This window comes from Procambarus clarkii, chromosome 24 (assembly GCF_040958095.1).
Source record: "Procambarus clarkii isolate CNS0578487 chromosome 24, FALCON_Pclarkii_2.0, whole genome shotgun sequence".
NCBI lineage: Eukaryota > Metazoa > Arthropoda > Malacostraca > Decapoda > Cambaridae > Procambarus > Procambarus clarkii.
The window spans coordinates 15,647,746-15,666,927 of NC_091173.1; the positions used below are offsets into that span (position 1 = coordinate 15,647,746).

A 19,182-nucleotide genomic window follows, 5' to 3' on the forward strand; every position below is an offset into this window, starting at 1 on the left:
TATTCATTAAGTTTAAAATAACATTATAAATTGCATTCTGTTAACGTATTTAACATATGTGACTGTGTTTAAGGTGCACTCTCAAGATATTTAGGATAGATTATCGTACTTTAGACACCAAAATTTGCTTCATTGATAGGCATTGGAAGAATAATAGTAACAGAGAATTTCTGTTACGTTTTAGTTATAATTATGCAGTTTTACTAATCTAAAGAAACATTCTGAACCATGTAAATATATCTAGATGTTATCTGATGATAAATATAAATAAAGAGCTAGCAAAACCAAAAATAGTTCTTCCATATATTACAAATAATAAACATGGCATATGTTTCATCCAATTTATCTAGGCCGACATATAAATCGTATATACTGATGACATTGAAATTAAATCAAGGCAAGAGTAAAGAAAAGCAGGTATGTGTGAGGCTGTGGCAGGTGGCGGCGTGACTATTGTTATGGGGAGCACAGGAGACGTGTCAGGAGGCCGTGTTGTTGTGTCGTGCCGCCCGCCGCCTCTACACAGTCCAGCAGCAGCTCTACCCTTTAACCCATACCTCGCCTAATAACCTTTACACGTTAGTAATAACCTTATTTATAAATAGTTTTGGGGGTGCAGTGTTTTGAACATAACCTTATGCGCAGAACATAAGGTTATGCATATGTTATAGAGCTGGACAACAGGTATCTCGGCTTAGGCGGGCAACGGGTAAATGGTTTTATCTTAACATCCTGTTAGTAGGCTTAAAGTTTCCTCTTCGCATCGTTCATGTTAAGACTTGCTATTATACGTACCCCTCGAATATGACCTGCCAATCAACTTACAACCAGGTCTTCAATTATTGTTGGGTGAACAGGTCAATCCTCCCTGGCCAGGGTTTGAACCCAAACAAAAATTCCTAGTTATTTAGGTAAAATAAATTTTCAGTCTTATTTTCTTAACAGTATATTGTTAAATTAGGTTAAGATTGCTAAGTCAAAATCTGAACCATCTTGTGTCAAGTCTGGTCTTTGTCTAGGCAATTTGGAATATAGTGCAAATTTCTACCACTGTAAGAGCAGTATGGCAACTATATCGGCAAGGTTTTGCACATATTGATCCTATATAATGCAAAGATAATTCATGGTTGATATATTATGCCACTACCATAGCTGTAATTCTAGCACAAACCTTGTCCACTGCTCTCTTCTCTAGTATTCATAAAATACAGTTTTGTTGTGGAGGAAAAAATGGCAGTGGTGAGTTAAATCCTCCGTGCCCTGCCGAAGACCCTTCTGTATCGACTAAAAATACAAGTAATACATTTTCTTTCAGAATGATCTCTGATGTTCAACTGGCTGTGTTTGTGAACATCCTTGGGGTTTCCCTCTTCCTCATGGTCGTACTTTACCATTATATTTCTGCCAACAATCCAAAAACACACTAGGACACGAGAGGTTGTGTGGATGAGTGAGTGATTGGGTAAGTGAAGGAAATGCCTACTCATTTTCTACAAGAATTAGCATCTTAATTGAAAAAAATTCTTGGCTCGTATAATTGGCAATTTGTACAAATATATTTTTGCTTATACTATATATCTGCTGTTAAATCTTGATGTAATGGTTTAATGGATGTATTCTAATCTTGTGGGTGGGTCCCTGATCAAAATATACTGCAGTAGCTTTATTACAAAAACTGTGTTGGTAACCTACAAGCCAATGTAGCTGTTGCATATAGCTGTATTTGACGGGAAAGTACTCATAACATTGTCATAACCCTTATATAAGGTTGACAACAATATTTGTTAGGTGGGAAATCTTTCAGACTAAAAGTTAAAGCTGTTGATTTAAATTTTATTCTTGATATTTATTTAGCAGTAATAAAAATTGTAGGGCAAGATTATCATTAACGGCATTTTAATTTCTTATAAACAAAAATGTTCTCAGGTACTGTATGTGGATAAGGGTATTGGTGAAAAGATGGGGAAGAGATATTATTGTGACTATTGTGACAGATCCCTTCCATATAGTGTAGAGGCTCGCAAGAAACATGATTATGGACACCATCACCAGAAGTTGAAAAATCATCACTACAACAAGTTTAAATGTAAGAATTTATATTTATAGTACATGCTACTGTACAAGCAGATATTTAATATTGGCTTTGTTGCAAGTAAAAGCAAATTATGTTTAGTAATAGCACGTCTTGTGGCTTCAAAGACGTATACAGGTCTATACGACTTCCAAATACTATAGTTTTAAATGTTAGATTTAAAATATACTTTTAATCCTTTTGAGGTTAATAAATTTGTATAAATTATTGCACTTTTATTATAATTCAATAATTTTTGTTGTCTAATGTGCAAGTTTAAAAATAAAAGTACAGATTCTTCTACAGTATTTAGTTATTTAAAATCTTTGACTTGCATGCAGGGTGTTAAAACAATTTTTTTTTTTTATCAGCAGTGCAAATTTTCAGTTTTAGGCTTAGTCATGGGTACCAAAAGCAATTTTGTTTAATTTGCCTTAAAGTACAAAATATCTATGAATTTATCTTGGTATAGGAAAAAAATGTTCCTATTCATAATAAACATTGTGAATGGAAATTTGATTATACAGTACTTAATTTTAATTTATCTTGGTCCTGGATAAATCCTATTTTCTCACACAAGGTCCTTAATCAAATACTATAAGCTCAAATTTTAATGTTTAATTTTCATTGACTTTCAATTTTTTTTTAATATATTTGGTTATCAGTTTCTTAGAATGATAAAAGTTTCACAGTTTGTATCCAATGTAAGAAATACTGGTATTTAAATAAAATTTCAAAATTGATCTGACGGTTGTAGCTACAAAAAAAAAAAATCCTAGCTTTTAGTAGCAAGCTGGAATTCATGTCTTTTATACCAATCTGTAATTTCAATACTATAGTATTTGGAATGAAATGTCAATACCATATCTTTAATATTTACTTAATTTTGTGTAATCTTCAACCCTAAGGCTTCAGGACTTTTAATATTTTAGCACATGGCCAGTCGACCGAGCGGACAGCACACTGGACTTGTGATCCTGTGGCCCGGGTTCGATCCTGGGCGCCGGCGAGAAACAATGGGCAGAGTTTTTCACCCTATGCCCCTGTTACCTAGCAGTAAAATAGGTACCTGGGTCTTAGTCAGCTGTCACAGGCTGCTTCCTGGGGGTGGAGGCCTGGTCGAGGACCGGGCCGCGGGGACACTAAAGCCCCGAAATCATCTCAAGATAGCCTCTCAAGATAGATGGCAGGAAGAATTGTACAGAATTAGTAAAATTATGCAACGTTCCCTCTGCCTGCAGTAAATGGGTCGGATTTAAAAATGGACGAAAATGTATTTCCCCCCTTATCCCTGTAGTCGGAATACATAATACTTTGATGCATGTGAGCTTTAGTGCCTGATATTCACTGCCAAGCAAATACTATAGTAAGGATAATGTTCTTGCTATATTTTTTCCTCTTCATTTAATCGAATGTCTCAAATTTCTAATAATTTGAATGTACAAATGAGGTTAGATCACAAAGAAACAAATGTTAATAAAAAAATCTTCATAGACTGTAGTTACATTAATTCAGAATCAGAAGATTGCGCATGTACAGTACAGTAAGTGTACTATTAATACCAACTTGTAATGTAGGTCTTAAGAGTACAGCAAATAAGCAGGGGTTAGTGATTTTTATAAATTGCTAGCTGTACCTGGCCATGCATTGCTGTGGCTCGGCAACGCATGTGCATTGCTGAGCCACAGCAACCTTCCCCTATCTCCCAGTCCTCCCCACCATTCCCCTGCCCCCATGTCCTCCCAACCATTCCCCACTCTCCCGTCCCTCCCACCATTCCACCCCCGTACCCTTGTCTTCCCCACCATCACCCACTCCCTCATCCTCCCCACCATCTCCTGTTCCCTCATTCTTCCTTCCAATTCCCCCTTCCTCCCCACTATCCCCAACTTCCCTGTCCCCTTGTCCTCCTCACCATTACCCCCTTCCCTGTCCCACCATCCCCCACTCCCGTCCCCTCGTCCTCTCCACCATCCCCTCGTCCTCCCCCGATGCATTCCCAAATGATCTGATATTCCCATCACTGAAATACTGTACAAAACAGTTAAAAAAACGAAATGAAAATATAAAAAAATTAACTACTCGCAAAATAAACAGTATAGTAAACAACATGGCTCAGTTCCAATGCTACGTTGCACAAAATAATTAAATAAAAATAATCAATCTATGAAAATAAAAATTATCAATGAAATCTGAAACTTTGAAATTTTAATCATATTTAGTATAGTGTGTGTTGCTCTTGCATGCAACAGATGGCACCGTTTGTCAAAAAACAGCATGTTTTTACCTGTCACAGGTGCGGCATCTATACTTATACTTGCAAAATGAATGGTTTGATACACACCTCAATTCAAATGCAATGTCACGCAAAATAATTATATCAGAACGAAAATAAATAAAAATCTATGAAAATTCAATTTGTCAATGCAATCGGAAACATTGAAATGGAATCGTAACATATTTAGTAGTGTGTTGTTCTTACGTACGACAGATGACGCCTATTTTTCAAAAAAAGCATGTATTTATCCCTCACAGGTGTGGCATCTACATAGTAGGTATATAAAAACATGCGCATATTCGAATGGAACGGTGTCAAAATTTCAAAGCAATCCATGAAGAAGTTTTGGAGATTAGTGTGTTGCTCTTACATCCAAAAGATGGTGGTGGTTTTTTTTTTTAAGTTTTTTCCTGTCACAGGTGAGACATGTATATAGTAGGTATATAAAAACGCACGCCTATTTGAATGCAACGTTGTCAAAATTTCAAAGCAATTGGTAAAGAGGTTTCGAAGTTTTCCCTCACATGGAAAAAAAAACAATTTCAAAAAAGCATTTTTTTCCCCATCACAGACGTGACATCTGAATAGTATGTATAAAAAAAAAAAACGCTCGGATGTGAATGGAACATTGTGTGAAAATTTCAAAGCAATCGGTGAAGAACTTTTGGAGATTAGTGATTTTGAACAAACAAACATTTACATTTTTATTTAAGTAGATTTAGAAATGTATATACTGTACTCTACCATGGCTGAGAGGACTTTTGGTTGCTCCTTTGTCTTGTATTTATATATATATTCCACATGTTGGAAAGAAGTTGAAAGGGATTTTTTTTTGTTTTTGAAAGGAGAGCATGGGCCTAAAAAAACTTATTTTGAATGCAAAACTGGTACATGTTTTAAAAAGTGAAACAGGATAATTTATTTTAGTAAATATATTCCAGCTGCCAGAGAACGACTGCAAGATGAATTATCAAGGGAGAAGTGTCGGCGTTTCCATTCAGGGCAAGACTGCTCTTTTGGAGACACCTGTATATATTCTCACCTTACACAGATTGACATAAGCAACCTGAAGCAGCAAGGTGGGTAGTTTAGTTCTGTAAGGTAATATTTTACGCCATGAAACACTTTATCGACTGTAAAATTGATTTATAGTTCTATCCTATCTGTATGTCCAACCATGGTGCCGTTTCTCTTAACCTTTATTTACATTGTCTTGTAAAACTGTGAGATTGCAGCGATTTAACAGTTAATGGAATAGATCAACTTGTATATTTTTTTAAATCTTTGAAATATAGTTACCCAACATTGTATAGCTCGCCATACTTTTCTCACATTCGTGTAGTAGTGATTGCAAATAAGATTTGAGAAAACTTTTCCAATACTTTTCTTTTAATTAGAGAAAAGCTGATTATGCTCAATTTAGGCCCCATGTACCATGGTCATTTTGGGTTAGACCATTCACTCCATGCATGTACTCTACTAGTTTGAAGACTTCTCCAAATTATGAATGGCTCCCACATTAGTTTAAAGTTACACAATTACTTTTAGATATTTATTTTAGATATTTAAGGTCTGAAATGTTTTACATTTTGTACGAACTAAAATATCACCAATGTATGAATGAGATCCGACTCTTATTCTGGGAAACCAATTACATAAATCTTAATCTCTTCATGTATATTTGCTGTCTTAAATTATGACTGCTGACATCCATACATAGTCTTCAATATGTTTGCTGAACTTGCATTTTAGGTATCCTGTTTTTGTGATCTATCATGTTGCAGGTAGTTTTTAAAACTAGCTTATATGTATATGCTAGTCTGATCACTTAAGACTGTTTTCTTTCAACCCGCTCTCGCAAATTCGTAAAGTCAATATTGACTTATGTTTAGTATATCGCCTATGCACGTAGTTAATAAGATACCCTTAAAAAGATTCATAGAAAACACCGACCTTACCTGACCTTGTTAGTATCTTAAGATAAGCATCTTATTGCTTCATAATTACAATTATTACCTAATCTATACCTATTATAGGTTAGGTAATAATTGTAATTACGAAGCAATAAGATGCTTATCTTAACATACTAAGTAGGTTAGGTAAGGTCGGTGTTTTCTATGAATCTTTTTAAGGGTATCTATTATGTTAAGTATGTCACCTATGCACATATTTAATAAGTCAATATTGACTTATTAAATTTGCGAGAACGGGTTGTTTCTTTGTAGCTGAAATCGATGGACTAATGTAAAGACTGCAGAGTTGAAAGGCATGTAGAGACTGAGGTGACATTCAATTTATCTGTACAATTCTGTTAAGTTGGATTTATAATAATGGATAAATGGTAAATACTTTTAACCCTTAGGCAGAAACTATGGAGAAATGGTCATACCGTCCTATGGAAAAAAAAAATCAATATAGAATTATTGATGTATACACAAAATTTTAAGAAAATCACTTGGTGAATACTGTATCATTTCACTGGGTGGAGGCTCTACAAGGATGCATCTGGTACTTGTCAATGCCTGGTGCTTGACCTTGCTGATGCTTCCTGTTTTATCATTTGTTTTTCTTTATTTACATCCACAGAGCCATAATATCCATATTTGCATATAAAACCCAGACAATTGTTTAGTCTTTTGACAACTGCAGTCCCCTAGATCGTCAATAGATGACAACTGCAGCCTAAGGGTTAAAGGAAATGGACACTAGAGATGGTGAGGGTAGAGCAAGTGGATAATAAGCAGTTAATGTTTTGTGGGGGAAAAAAACTGTGCAGTATTAGAAAGTTATGGTTTTGCATTCCATGGATGGTATGAGAAAGTGCTTTTGATGTACATTTTACATGTAGTATATAATAAATGAGAGTAGTAACTTTCATTAATTAACATTTTTGTAGCCATGGAAGAGGAGGCAGCTGTAAAGAGATCAAAACTGCCGTCTCTTGTGAAGAGTGGCAACGAACCATCACTTGAGTCATGGCTTTCCAAGAGAGAACAGGTGCAGTCAGCTTCCAATTATCCAATGGAAAGCATTTCTAAGTGGGAACTGAAGTATGTTATCCCGCAGGCTCTTCAGGCAATGTTTTGCCTTCCTCCATCACTCATCCCACCATCAGCAGAGAGCTTGTTGGACTGTGATTTTGTGGACTGGGGTTAATTTTGTTCATGCCATAACTTTGTTTATGGATTATTTTTGAAGATTAAATTTATCAAAATTACCAATTGTTTTATTCCATACTTTATATATATATATATATACACACACACTTCTGGCTTTGCAAATAGGTATGCAAAGAAATATCAAGTCTAGATGGAAATCATTTTAAGGCAATGGAGCAACTTGAACCCATATTCTGGTGATTCCCAGACACCTGCCTTTACTGACTTTGCCACGATAGTTCAAAATTCGACCAACCCAGAGCTCTACTGAATTCACTGGGAGGTTCTGGAGGCTCTGAAATGGTTGTACTCTTCAAATCACTTGTGTTGTCCCATCTTGAGTGTGGCTCAGTACTCACTCCCCCTTCAGAGCAGGAGAGATTGCTGAAACACAGGGAATACAGAGAACATACGGCATGCAGAGACGAGATAAAGCACCTAAATTATTGGGATCGTCTCAAAGCTCTCCAAATGTACTCACTAGAAAGGAGATGAGATGGAGGAAAATATTGGAGGGCCAGGTCCCAAATCTATACAGTAAAATAACAATGTACTGGAGTAAACGATATGGAAGAAAATGCAGAATAGAAACAGTGAAGAGCAGGGGTGCCATAGGCACAGAGAACACTATAAACATCAAAGGTCCACGGTTGTCCAATGTCCTATCAGCGACTATCAAATATTACTGGAACAACCGTGGACATTTTCAAGAGAAAACAATTATTTTCTCAAGGTGTACTGGACCAACTGGGCTGTGGTGGGTATGTGGACCTGCATGCTGCTCCAAGCAACAGCGTGGTGGACCAAACTCTTACAAGCCAACCCTGGTCTCGGGCCAGGCTTGAGTAGAACTACTCCCAGAACCATCGACCAGGTTTCAACTGGGAATCATCAGAAAGCTGGTTAGTCACTCCAATGTCTCGAAATTATTTTCATTGATATCACACTTCCTCTGGATTTCCATGAAATCATAAATGTGAATTGAGGTAACTAAGTGCTCATTGTATTACAGTACTGGATGAAGAAAATAGACTGAGTAAATTTGTAAGGAGAGTATGGGAGTTATTGGTTCTTTAAATTATATTTTCTTGTGGACAACAATAAATGTTCATATTGAATATACTGTACAAAATATTTAATGTTCTAAAATACTGTATTTACAATCAAAGCAATAAATTACCAAGGTAATTGTTTTCCATCATACAGGTAAAATCCTCCATGATGGTCCTCTGTTAAATTATGTAGTGTTTTTATGATTCCAGACACACTTTCCAGTGGTGTGAGAGAAGCAGACTTGCCTCCCATATCTGTCTGAACCCATCCTGGGTGAAGACAGGTCACTAATATGTTGAAGCTTCTAAGATCTATGCTTTGGGATTTGGTAATGGCATTTAAGGCAGCCTGAAAAGAAATGGAACATAACCACAGAATATTAATTCATATGTATTTATCAATTTTTTTTTAGTTTGAAGCATATTGGAGCACATGGTACACTTCGCATTAAATGCATTTGTAATTAATAGAAGGAAACTCACTTTGCTAGCTCTGTAAGGATACTGGCCACCTTGTTCGTTCTGTGCAATCGAGCCCAGTATTGAAGAAATGTTAATAACAGCAGCACGTTTCACCGACAGGCCAGTGCCATCCATCTGTGATGCTGCAGTTTTTATTTGTGGAAGAAGAGCCTGTCATAATGAAAATCATTTAAGACAATTTGACCACTTAAAAATGACTAGATACTGTACCAATATTTAAAATTTTGTGGAATCGTGTGCACGCTTCCTTGGCTCTTTACCAGCTAATATATCTACTATTCACTTTGTGCAATTTGAGCTCTCATCAATAACATGAAAGACATCTAACCAATGTATTATAGTGGATATTTTCTGTGACTAAATTATGAGGCTAAGTACTCTTAATATCACAATACAGTATTAGGGAGAGGAGAATGCAGTGCAAATGAGTATACTGTACTCTATTATTATGCCCCATAATGCAATACTGTACCTTGTATTTACCCAAAAAATTAAATATTCAATACATTGATATAATGCATAAAAATATACAACTCGCTAAATTATTGTACTGTACATACATTCATGCATATTATTCTAGTAATTTAAGAATTGCTGGCCAGTTATCAATCTGTACCATATTAATAAGTTGTGAAATGATTAGCAACATGTACCTTAGTCAACATAAGTGGTGCAATGGCATTAATATGGAGAGTGTCAGTCATGTGCGTCCACTTAACCATATTGATGCGAGTGGATCTGGGGGAAATTCCTGCATTGTTAATGAGGAGGTTCAGCCCATTGGTTCCAACCATCTCCTTAACATGAGCAACAAAAGAATCATAGCTTGCTTCGTCTCCCACATCTGTAACCATATATTTAAAGGTAATAATTACTGGAATTGAAGAGTTAAGAAAAAAAAATACGTACTAGGTATCTGAAAGTTAAAATTGCATTTTGCCATTGGAACACTTAATATGTAAAAGTAGGTAATGTATATAGATGGAGGCTATGAATATAGAACCCCCAAAATCTTTACAACTTTGAATATAAAGCATTTACAAATAATTCCTAAAAACATGAAATATATCATGGTAAGTAAATACATTTGGGTTGTTTTCTTGTGGAAATACCATCAGACAACTTTGTTCCAAGAATACAATGCATCTAAATACTGACTGACATTTTCAAAACCAAATGCAGTAGTGGTATGAGCTGTTGTCTCTAAACATCACAGATGTGATATACAGTGGAACCTTGACTTACGAATGCCCCTACTTATGAATTTTGAGTTTCTACCCCAATTTCATCTGAAAATTCAACTCGACTTGCGACTTTGCTAATACGCGCATGGTTCCTGGTGGCACAGGTAACCCCCCCCCCCTCAGTTTACCTGAGCTGTCTGCTTAGTGACAATCACATATGAATTCTTTGTAAAGAATTTCATTGTTTTTGTGCTTTATTAATTTTTTAACATAAAAGTAATTATTATATATCATGCCATGGGTCCCAAGAAAGTCAGTGGTAAGGTTCAACCTAAGAAAATAGTTGTGAGTAGAGGATGTTCCTTCCTCATTAAAAAAGTGTGTGAAGTATGGGAAGAACTGCAGAGTTTTGTTGAAAAAAACTCACCCAGATAAAGCTGTAATAGATAAGTGATGTCTCACTACAGACAAGTAGTGTAGGGAAAAACAAGTGTCTTTAGACAGATTCTTAGTAAGACAAGCAAGCAGCGAGCCACAACCAGGTCCTAGTGGTATGCCTGCAAAACGTAGGAGAGAGTACTACAGAAAAGTCATCACTGTCTGATATTATAATGAAAGGGACTCCCCTTCCAAACAGTAACACCTTTCCTCCTTCCCCCTTCTTCACCGTCTTCCATACGCCATTAAGTCGTCAATAAAGGTAAGCTATAACTTGTGCATACTATAGTACAAAATATGTGTGCATATTATGTATGAAATGTATTTTTAAGTTAATATTTTTGGGAGTGTGGAACGGATTAATTAAATTTACATTATTTCTTTGGGAAAATTTGTTTGGAGTTACGACTTGTCTTTGGGAACAGATTAAATATAAATGGAGGTACAGTACCACTGTATTTTTCAAACTAAGTTTCCTATACAATATTATTGTTTAAAACATTTTATTTATATTTGTGATGCTAAAACTATGCAAGTACTGTACCTGTATTTATTTCATAAATTCAATTAAGTTTATTGAGATAATAAAAGACATTAGAATAGAACAGAGTAATTTAGGCTATGTCTGCTATTTAAGATATACTGCATATAAATTAGGTCGTCATCTTACCAAGTTTAGCAATGTGGACATTCTGGTGGTCCTCTGCTATCTTTTTCAGTACCTGTAATGAAATTATGCATTTTTAATTAAAATACTAAAATTCTCATTATCAGTAAGAATGCCCTCCTGAAACATCTCTGCAAACCTTCTGTTTAATGTCAAATATTACCTGAAATTCTATCCTGTATACTATAACCTCTAGCAAATGAAAATCTGTCAAAGATGGGTATGCTCATCCTAAATTTCCTAAACAAGTGGTGATGGAGCAGAGAAGTTAATTGTGGGAGAAAAGGTAGTGCTTACCTATTAGTGGAATAAGTTTCATGCCAAAGTTGGTTTAAAACTCTGGATGAAAGTGGTTTTGGCAACCTCTTCTTTCAATGCATTTCACTTCCTGATCATGTGTGACATTCTTCCGGATAGCATATGTGGCATTCTTCCAAGAAAGGGAGTGGGAAATGAATGGATGTCGAGGGCACTTTGTGTCAATTGCCGGCTGGAAAGATATTGCAAATCAAATGCAATATCTTTCATAGACAACTGGGAACACTTCTATGGAAGAAATGAAATGTATGCTCGTGATGGGGTGCATCTATCTAGGGCTGGGGTTGTTGCTGTTGCGAACTCGTTGGAACCAGTGGTTAGAGGTGTTTGTTTGGATTTAAACTGTTAGTAGATAGTGGTATGGGAATTGATTTGGAGGAAGGAGGTAATAAAAGTATGGGTTCGTGGGAGAAAAGAATTGGCAAAATGATCAGGGAAAGAAAAGGACCTCAAAATAACAATTCAATTAGGGTATATTACACTAACAGTAGAAGTCTAAGAAATAAAATTAATGAATTAAATGCTCTTGTCTGCACAGAAAAAATAGATATTATTGCACTTACCGAAACGTGGACGAATGTAGAAAATAGAGAACTATTAGCTGAATATCAAATAAATGGATTTAAACTATTTCACACAGATAGATATATTAGACGAGGAGGGGGAGTAGCCATATATGTTAGGGGCAATTTGAAATGTAGTCTCAAAGAGGGAATCAAAACTGAGCCACACACAGAAACTATTTGGATAGAATTAAACGAAAAAGCAAATAATATTATAATAGAAGCTATATATAGGCCACCAAATTTAGATATAACAGTATTTATGTCATGGGTGACTTTAATTTTAGTGGAATAAACTGGTTGAACAAAACAGGGAATAGTGAAGCAGAAGATTTTCTAGAATTAATTGACGATTGCTTTCTTACGCAACACATTAAGGAACCAACACGGGAAAATAATATTTTAGATTTAGTGTTAACTAACAGGGAAACACAAATTAATGACATCGAAATAGGAAGTCAGCTAGGGAACAGTGATCACAAAGAAATCAGATTTAGCATAGAATGGAATAGAAATGGAATGTAGGAGAAAATTCTGTTAAAGTGCCAGTTTTCCCCAAATTAGAAATCTTTCATATGAAGAAAGATTAACAAAGCTTAAGTTGCATTCACTGGAAAGGCGAAGAGTTAGGGGTGACATGATAGAGGTTTACAAGTGGGTGAATGGACATAACAAAGGGGATATTAATAGGGTATTAAAAGTATCAACACAAGACAGAACACGAAACAATGGGTATAAATTGGATAAGTTTAGATTTAGGAAAGACTTGGGTAAATACTGGTTCAGTAACAGGGTTGTTGATTTGTGGAACCAATTGCTGCGTAACGTGGTGGAGGTGGGGTCCCTCGATTGTTTCAAGCGCGGGTTGGACAAGTATACGAGTGGGATTGGGTGGTTATAGATAGGAGCTGCCTCGTATGGGCCAATAGGCCTTCTGCAGTTACCTTTGTTCTTATGTTCTTATCACTTATACAGAGTACCAAAGAAAAAAATTGTCCTTTACATTTCTACAATCAAACTGCATTGCCAGATTCCACCTACTTTCTCCAAATTTAAAGATGCTGTCCGTGTCCATTCCTCCTCAGTACCTGCTATGTAAGTATCATATACTTACATAGCCGTTCTTATGGCTATACCAAAGGAAACAGAGAGTTAGTATAAATGGAATCAAGTCAAAGTGGGAAAATGTTGTAAGTGGAGTGCCTCAAGGCTCTGTCCTGGGACCTCTGTTGTTTATAATATATATAAATGATTTAGATTCAGGTTTGAGTAGCAACATTTGCAAATTTGCCGATGATACGAAAATCGGTAGGGAAATTAATTCGGAGGAGGACTCACTATCACTTCAAGTTGATCTAGATAGGGTTTTGAAATGGTCAAAGGATTGGCAGATGCAGTTTAATGCTGATAAATGTAAAGTTCTGAGGTTAGGTAATGATGATAGAGTTACAAGATACGAGCTAGATGGTGTTGTGATTGCGAAGTCGGATTGCGAAAGGGATCTGGGAGTTATGATTAGTAAGAATTTAAAACAAAAGGATCAATGCATAAATGTTCGTAATAAGGCAAATCGGACACTTGGATTTATTAATCGCAGCGTTAGTAACAAGACACCTGGTGTGGTTCTCAAGCTATATCTTGCTCTAGTTAGGCCCCATTTAGATTATGCAGTTCAGTTTTGGTCGCCATATTATAGAATGGATATAAATTCACTTGAACGTGTCCAGCGTAGGATGACTAAGTTAATTCCCCAAATTTGAAATCTTTCATATGAAGAAAGATTAACAAAGCTTAAGTTGCATTCACTGGAAAGGCGAAGAGTTAGGGGCGACATGATAGAGGTTTACAAGTGGGTGAATGGACATAACAAGGGGGATATTAATAGGGTATTAAAAGTATCAACACAGGACAGAACACGAAACAATGGGTATAAATTGGATAAGTTTAGATTTAGGAAAGACTTGGGTAAATATTGGTTCAGTAACAGGGTTGTAGATTTGTGGAACCAATTGCCGCGTAACGTGGTGGAGGTGGGGTCCCTCGATTGTTTCAAGCGCGGGTTGGACAAGTATATGAGTGGGATTGGGTGGTTATAGAATAGGAGCTGCCTCGTATGGGCCAATAGGCCTTCTGCAGTTACCTTTGTTCTTATGTTCTTATATCTGCTTTGTTTTTTCTCTTCCCCAGAACTAAGAGCTTGAGTTACCCATAATCTGTCCTCATAGTTTAGCCTCCTCAGTTCTGGCACCAGCCTTGCTGCAAACTTCTGTACTTTCATAGGAGTTTCTCCACTTTCTGTCCTTTGACAATCTGCCAGCTTCTTTTTGTCACTGATGCCACCAGAAAGATGGTGGCCTTCAGATAAATTCAGACATGTAGTTTCCTTAATACTTATATTGTATTTATATGAGAAAAGGGAATGGTTCATGAATAATGTGATGGGGAACACATATTTAATTGGATACAAGTCACATTATACCCAAGACGGTTTGATAACAAATTAAAAAAAATATCAACCTATCCCAATTCATTCTAACCAATCCAAGCCTAAGCTAATATAGCCTAACCTAAGGATATATTGTATAATGTTTCAAAAATTAAAAAACGAGCTTACTTGTACATCTGTGTATGATTTGACTATTATTTGGAAGTGTAGAAGTTGCATCATTTATGGAAACATACTGGTGTATATCAGCGAGATAAAACGAGATGTAATAAAGTGACCCCGATTTCTTAATAATTATGTGACAGGCATGTGATTTTACATTTAAAGTATGTACCAATAACTTAGGCAGCTGCTGATAAATATAAAAAGTAAGAGGTAAACTTGTGACGGTTTCTCACCTGTGCCGAGTCAGGGTTCCTACAAGTAGCAATGATGAGCTCTGGGGACTTAGTAGCTGCGGCCAGCTGCCGCACCATCTCCAGCCCCAGGCCCCGGCTGCTCCCCGTGATCATCACACTTCTAGCAAGCATCCTCACTCACTCTCTTGCGTATAATTTATGCAGTCTTAAAAATCTGTTATATGTTACTGTTACTGTAAATATTACGAAGTGTTTTCATTCATGTAACGTAAATACTTCTTCTTAATAGTAGGTGCAGTTTGCATGAAGGGTTTGTCCTCCCGATGACTGCACCAGTACAGATGTTGAAGATGATAAGAGTTTCAAAAGTGCTTGTTGCGTCGTGCTGTAGACAGAGGAGCGGCGACTAGAGCAGAGGTGTATGTTAGAGGGAGACTTGCCGCACCGTAGGACGGTGTGTTGTGTTTATGGCGTCAGCTGATCCTTGGTGTTGCGTCGAGGCAGTCGTTTTCTGTGTTTAGCTGTTGGTGGCGCCAGGTATAAATGTGGCGCGGGTCAGATGTGATCCAATTTGTTGGTCGATTGGAGATATTTAGCCAGTGCTTTGACTATTTGGTATTTTTCTTGTAACGAGTAGTCACCGCCTCCTAATATATGCTCGATGGTAAAGGGTATTTTAAGTGAGATAAGTACTTGTTTGAGATTTACTCTGGCACTATAATGTCGGAAGCAGTGAAGGAGATAGTGTTCGACTGTTTCAGGCACCTGACAGTGGATGCAGAGTTCGTTGATGTCTGTTCTGTACTCAGAGCTGTGTGCTGCTAGTTTGGTGTGTTTTGTAAGAGAGCAGTTGCTACCGAGTTTATATAACCTCGGCTCGTTGCGCGCGCAGCTTGGGGCGGTTAAAGTCAGCTTCCAGACATACGTTTTCTCTTCCCTCAGAAAACCCAACGTTTTTGGAAAAACAATGTTCTTTTCTTTTTAATGGACCCATAGTACAAAGGTGAGCATGACGTCACGTATCGTCAGACTTTTAATGCTGTTAAATGTAGCCCAGACTTTTGAATGTGGCGTAGTGGGTGTGAGACTATTACAAAATTTTGCCCATGATGCTCGCTTTACTGACAGTATGTTTTTTTTGGCTTCTGCTGTAGCCCGCCGGAGATTAACCCAGTTCTGTAGGGAGGGTTGACGTCTTTGTTTTTGTATGGCTCGTCGGCGTAAAGCGACTGTTCGTGCACATTCCGCGTTCCACCACGGTTTAAGTGGTTTGTTGGACCTATGTCCTGAAGTTTTCTTGAGCATTTGGGTGGCTGCAGAATTTATGGCCGAGGTGATTGTGGACAGTCGCGTGTTGGGGTCTACATCGTCTGTATCTGGGAGACAGACAGTATCAGCCCATTTTTTCTTATCTAAACCGATTGTGTGTATTAGGTTACTAGACCTAATACACACAATCTGAGGCCTAACAGCAGTCTCCGTGGTGTAGTGGTAAGACACTCGCCTGGCGTTCCGCGAGCGCTATGTCATGGGTTCGTATCCTGGCCGGGGAGGATTTACTGGGCGCAATTCCTTAACTGTAGCCTCTGTTTAACGCAACAGTAAAATGTGTACTTGGATGAAAAAACGATTCTTCGCGGCAGGGGATCGTATTCCAGGGACCATAGGATTAATTAGGACCTGCCCGAAACGCTACGCGTACTAGTGGCTCTACAAGAATGTAACAACTCTTGTATATATCACAATATAGTACATATGTGTACTATACTAGGCCTAGGAATATTTAAGTTTGTATTTTAGCTACATTTTTTCAGACTAAAGTGAATAGTACAAAATTCTACTATCTAATTCCTTAATACGTCAATGTTTGTACTATGGTGCACATAGTTACAAAAAGTACTATATAAACTGGAGGATGGGATGGTGAGTGTCATAAGTCAGAGCCGGGGTCAGCCTCAGTGCCTGGCTCATGGCACTTGGTGTAGCATAAGATGTCAGCGTCTACAACGACCCTCTGCTTCTGACAAAGTCTGAAATCGGAATGTGTTTTCCGAAGAGCTTTTACTTTTTTTTCAGTGCTTCAAAATATACAATTTTGAGAGGAAGGGAGAAAGGAGAGAGGGGGGATGTTAGGGAAAAGGGAAAGACAGGGGGAGGGGGAGAAATGAGAGAGGAAGGAGAAAAGGGGAAAAGAAATTACAAAAGGGGAAGGGAAAAGAGAGACGCGAGCACATCTAGTACCATATAAAGGACTTGTAACGTATACAGCAAAACTTATAAATAAATAAATAAATAAATAAATAAATAAATAAATAAATAAATAAATAAATAAATAAATAAATGTTTATTTAGGTAAGGTACATACATACAAGAGATTTTACAAAAATTGATAGATTTATAGATAGAGCTAGTACATACAATGCCTAAAGCCACTATTATTCAAAGCGTTTCGGGCAGGAAAAACATTAAAGACTAAAACTTAATACTAATTGAGTTTAAAGTATGATATGTGTTGAGAACAAAGAAAAATAAAAAAGAAAAGGTAGGGAACATGGCTGAAAAAGCAACACAAATACAATTAGGTCGACAAACAGCGTTGTTTAAAAAAATGACAGACATGGGTTGACATTATAGGGGTAAGTTAGGTTACAGGGAATTTATTAGGTAGTGCTTAGTTTTTATCTTAAACTGGTTAAGAGAGGTACAGTCTTTAACATGATTGGGAAGGTCATTCCACATTCTGGGTACCTTGATTTGTAGAGCATTTCTAGTTTGATTAAGTCGTACTCTTGGAATATCAAATAGGTATTTGTTTCTGGTGTGGTGCTCATGGGTTCTGTTACAACCTTCAATGAAGCTTTTGAGGTCAGGATTGGCATTACAGTTCAGCGTTTTATATATGTATAATACACATGAGAGGATGTGCAGACTTAATATCTAACATATTCAGAGATTTGAGTAGGGGTACCGAGTGATGTCTGGGGCCAGAGTTGGATATTGTCCTAATAGCAGCTTTGTGTTGAGTAATTAGAGGACGTAAATGATTTTGGGTAGTAGAACCCCAAGCACAAATACCATAGTTGAGATATGGATAGATGAGGGAGTAATAGGGCGTCACCAGGGCAGGGCGGGGTACATAATATCTGATCTTAGAAAGAATGCCAACAGTTTTTGAGACTTTTTTTTTATATATTTAGAATGTGTCCCAGGAAATTCAGCTTGTGGTCAATGAGAACGCCAAGGAATTTGCCGTCTATTTTGTTACAATCCTGAGCACTCCAGGTGCAAACTCTGTGAGCAGGAACTGCGGCATGATCTCCCACACATCACCGAATGCCCAGTTATTAGACCTTTCAGACCAGTTGGCATGAGGTACCTGGAGCTTTTAGTTTAGTTCATTTATTATGCACCCCATACCAATCTTGTGGGCGGTAGTGGAAAGGGTTACAGAGGCACATAATGGGCTCAGGGACTGAACCCCACAATTCATTTAGCTAAGCAAGTTACAATCTTGATGAGCTAGTTACAAACTTTAATATAAGTCGTCACATTAACAATGGGTTCGAGATCGACCTCAAGTACAGGTTCTAAATTAAGCAACTGACATATGTGGAGAGCTAGTGTCACAATTGATATGTTTGTCCTGCACACCGCCCCCCATCCAGTGGGCAGCGGTGGATAGGTTACAAGCACTCAGTTACTACCTACAGTTAGCAAACTGGGGATATTTGGCTAAAATTTCTGGTAGCAGATCATTTTGAATGAAATATTTACACATCGCTGGAACATTGGTTATAGAATTGTCTCTAAATTCACGTATCTTTTCACACTCCATCACATAGTGACGGAGGGTGTGCAAATAATTTTGTTGACACAGTTTATATTTGGTCAGGTCTACATCAGCAGATAATGAGAATTCCCAGAGATACTTGTAACCGAGTCTAAGCCGAGCAGTAGTAACATCTAGAAGTCTGCTGATTTTATTGGATGATCCATAGATGTGTGGCTCCTCTTGCATGAGGGTATGATGATAGATGGAATTACTGGTGTCAATTTCACTTTGCCTCAGATCTACAAGATCTTGTTGAAGTTCTCGGTGTACTGCTGCTCTCAGATTGCTCATTGACAATCCAAGGTTACACTCAACGGCTCCTTTAAAGGCAGA

At 37.2% G+C, this 19,182-nt stretch overlaps 2 protein-coding genes across 2 annotated transcripts; one reads left to right on the plus strand and one right to left on the minus strand.

Annotated features, from left to right (window-relative positions):
* The first annotated feature begins 419 nt into the window (after positions 1–419).
* Positions 420–7,566, plus strand: LOC123761692 (zinc finger matrin-type protein 5). The gene is made up of 5 exons (XM_045747799.2): positions 420–578; positions 1,316–1,462; positions 1,927–2,086; positions 5,291–5,428; positions 7,246–7,566. The coding sequence occupies exons 3-5, from the start codon at positions 1,960–1,962 to the stop codon at positions 7,503–7,505; spliced, it is 525 nt and encodes a 174-aa protein (XP_045603755.2). The 5' UTR covers positions 420–578; positions 1,316–1,462; positions 1,927–1,959; the 3' UTR covers positions 7,506–7,566.
* A 1,054-nt stretch (positions 7,567–8,620) lies between these two features.
* sni (SDR family oxidoreductase sniffer) lies at positions 8,621–15,855 on the minus strand. The gene is made up of 5 exons (XM_045747798.2): positions 15,057–15,855; positions 11,335–11,386; positions 9,696–9,886; positions 9,043–9,192; positions 8,621–8,908 (listed from the first exon to the last, which is right to left on the minus strand). The coding sequence occupies exons 1-5, from the start codon at positions 15,186–15,188 to the stop codon at positions 8,684–8,686; spliced, it is 750 nt and encodes a 249-aa protein (XP_045603754.2). The 5' UTR covers positions 15,189–15,855; the 3' UTR covers positions 8,621–8,683.
* Between the last annotated feature and the right edge of the window lie 3,327 nt (positions 15,856–19,182).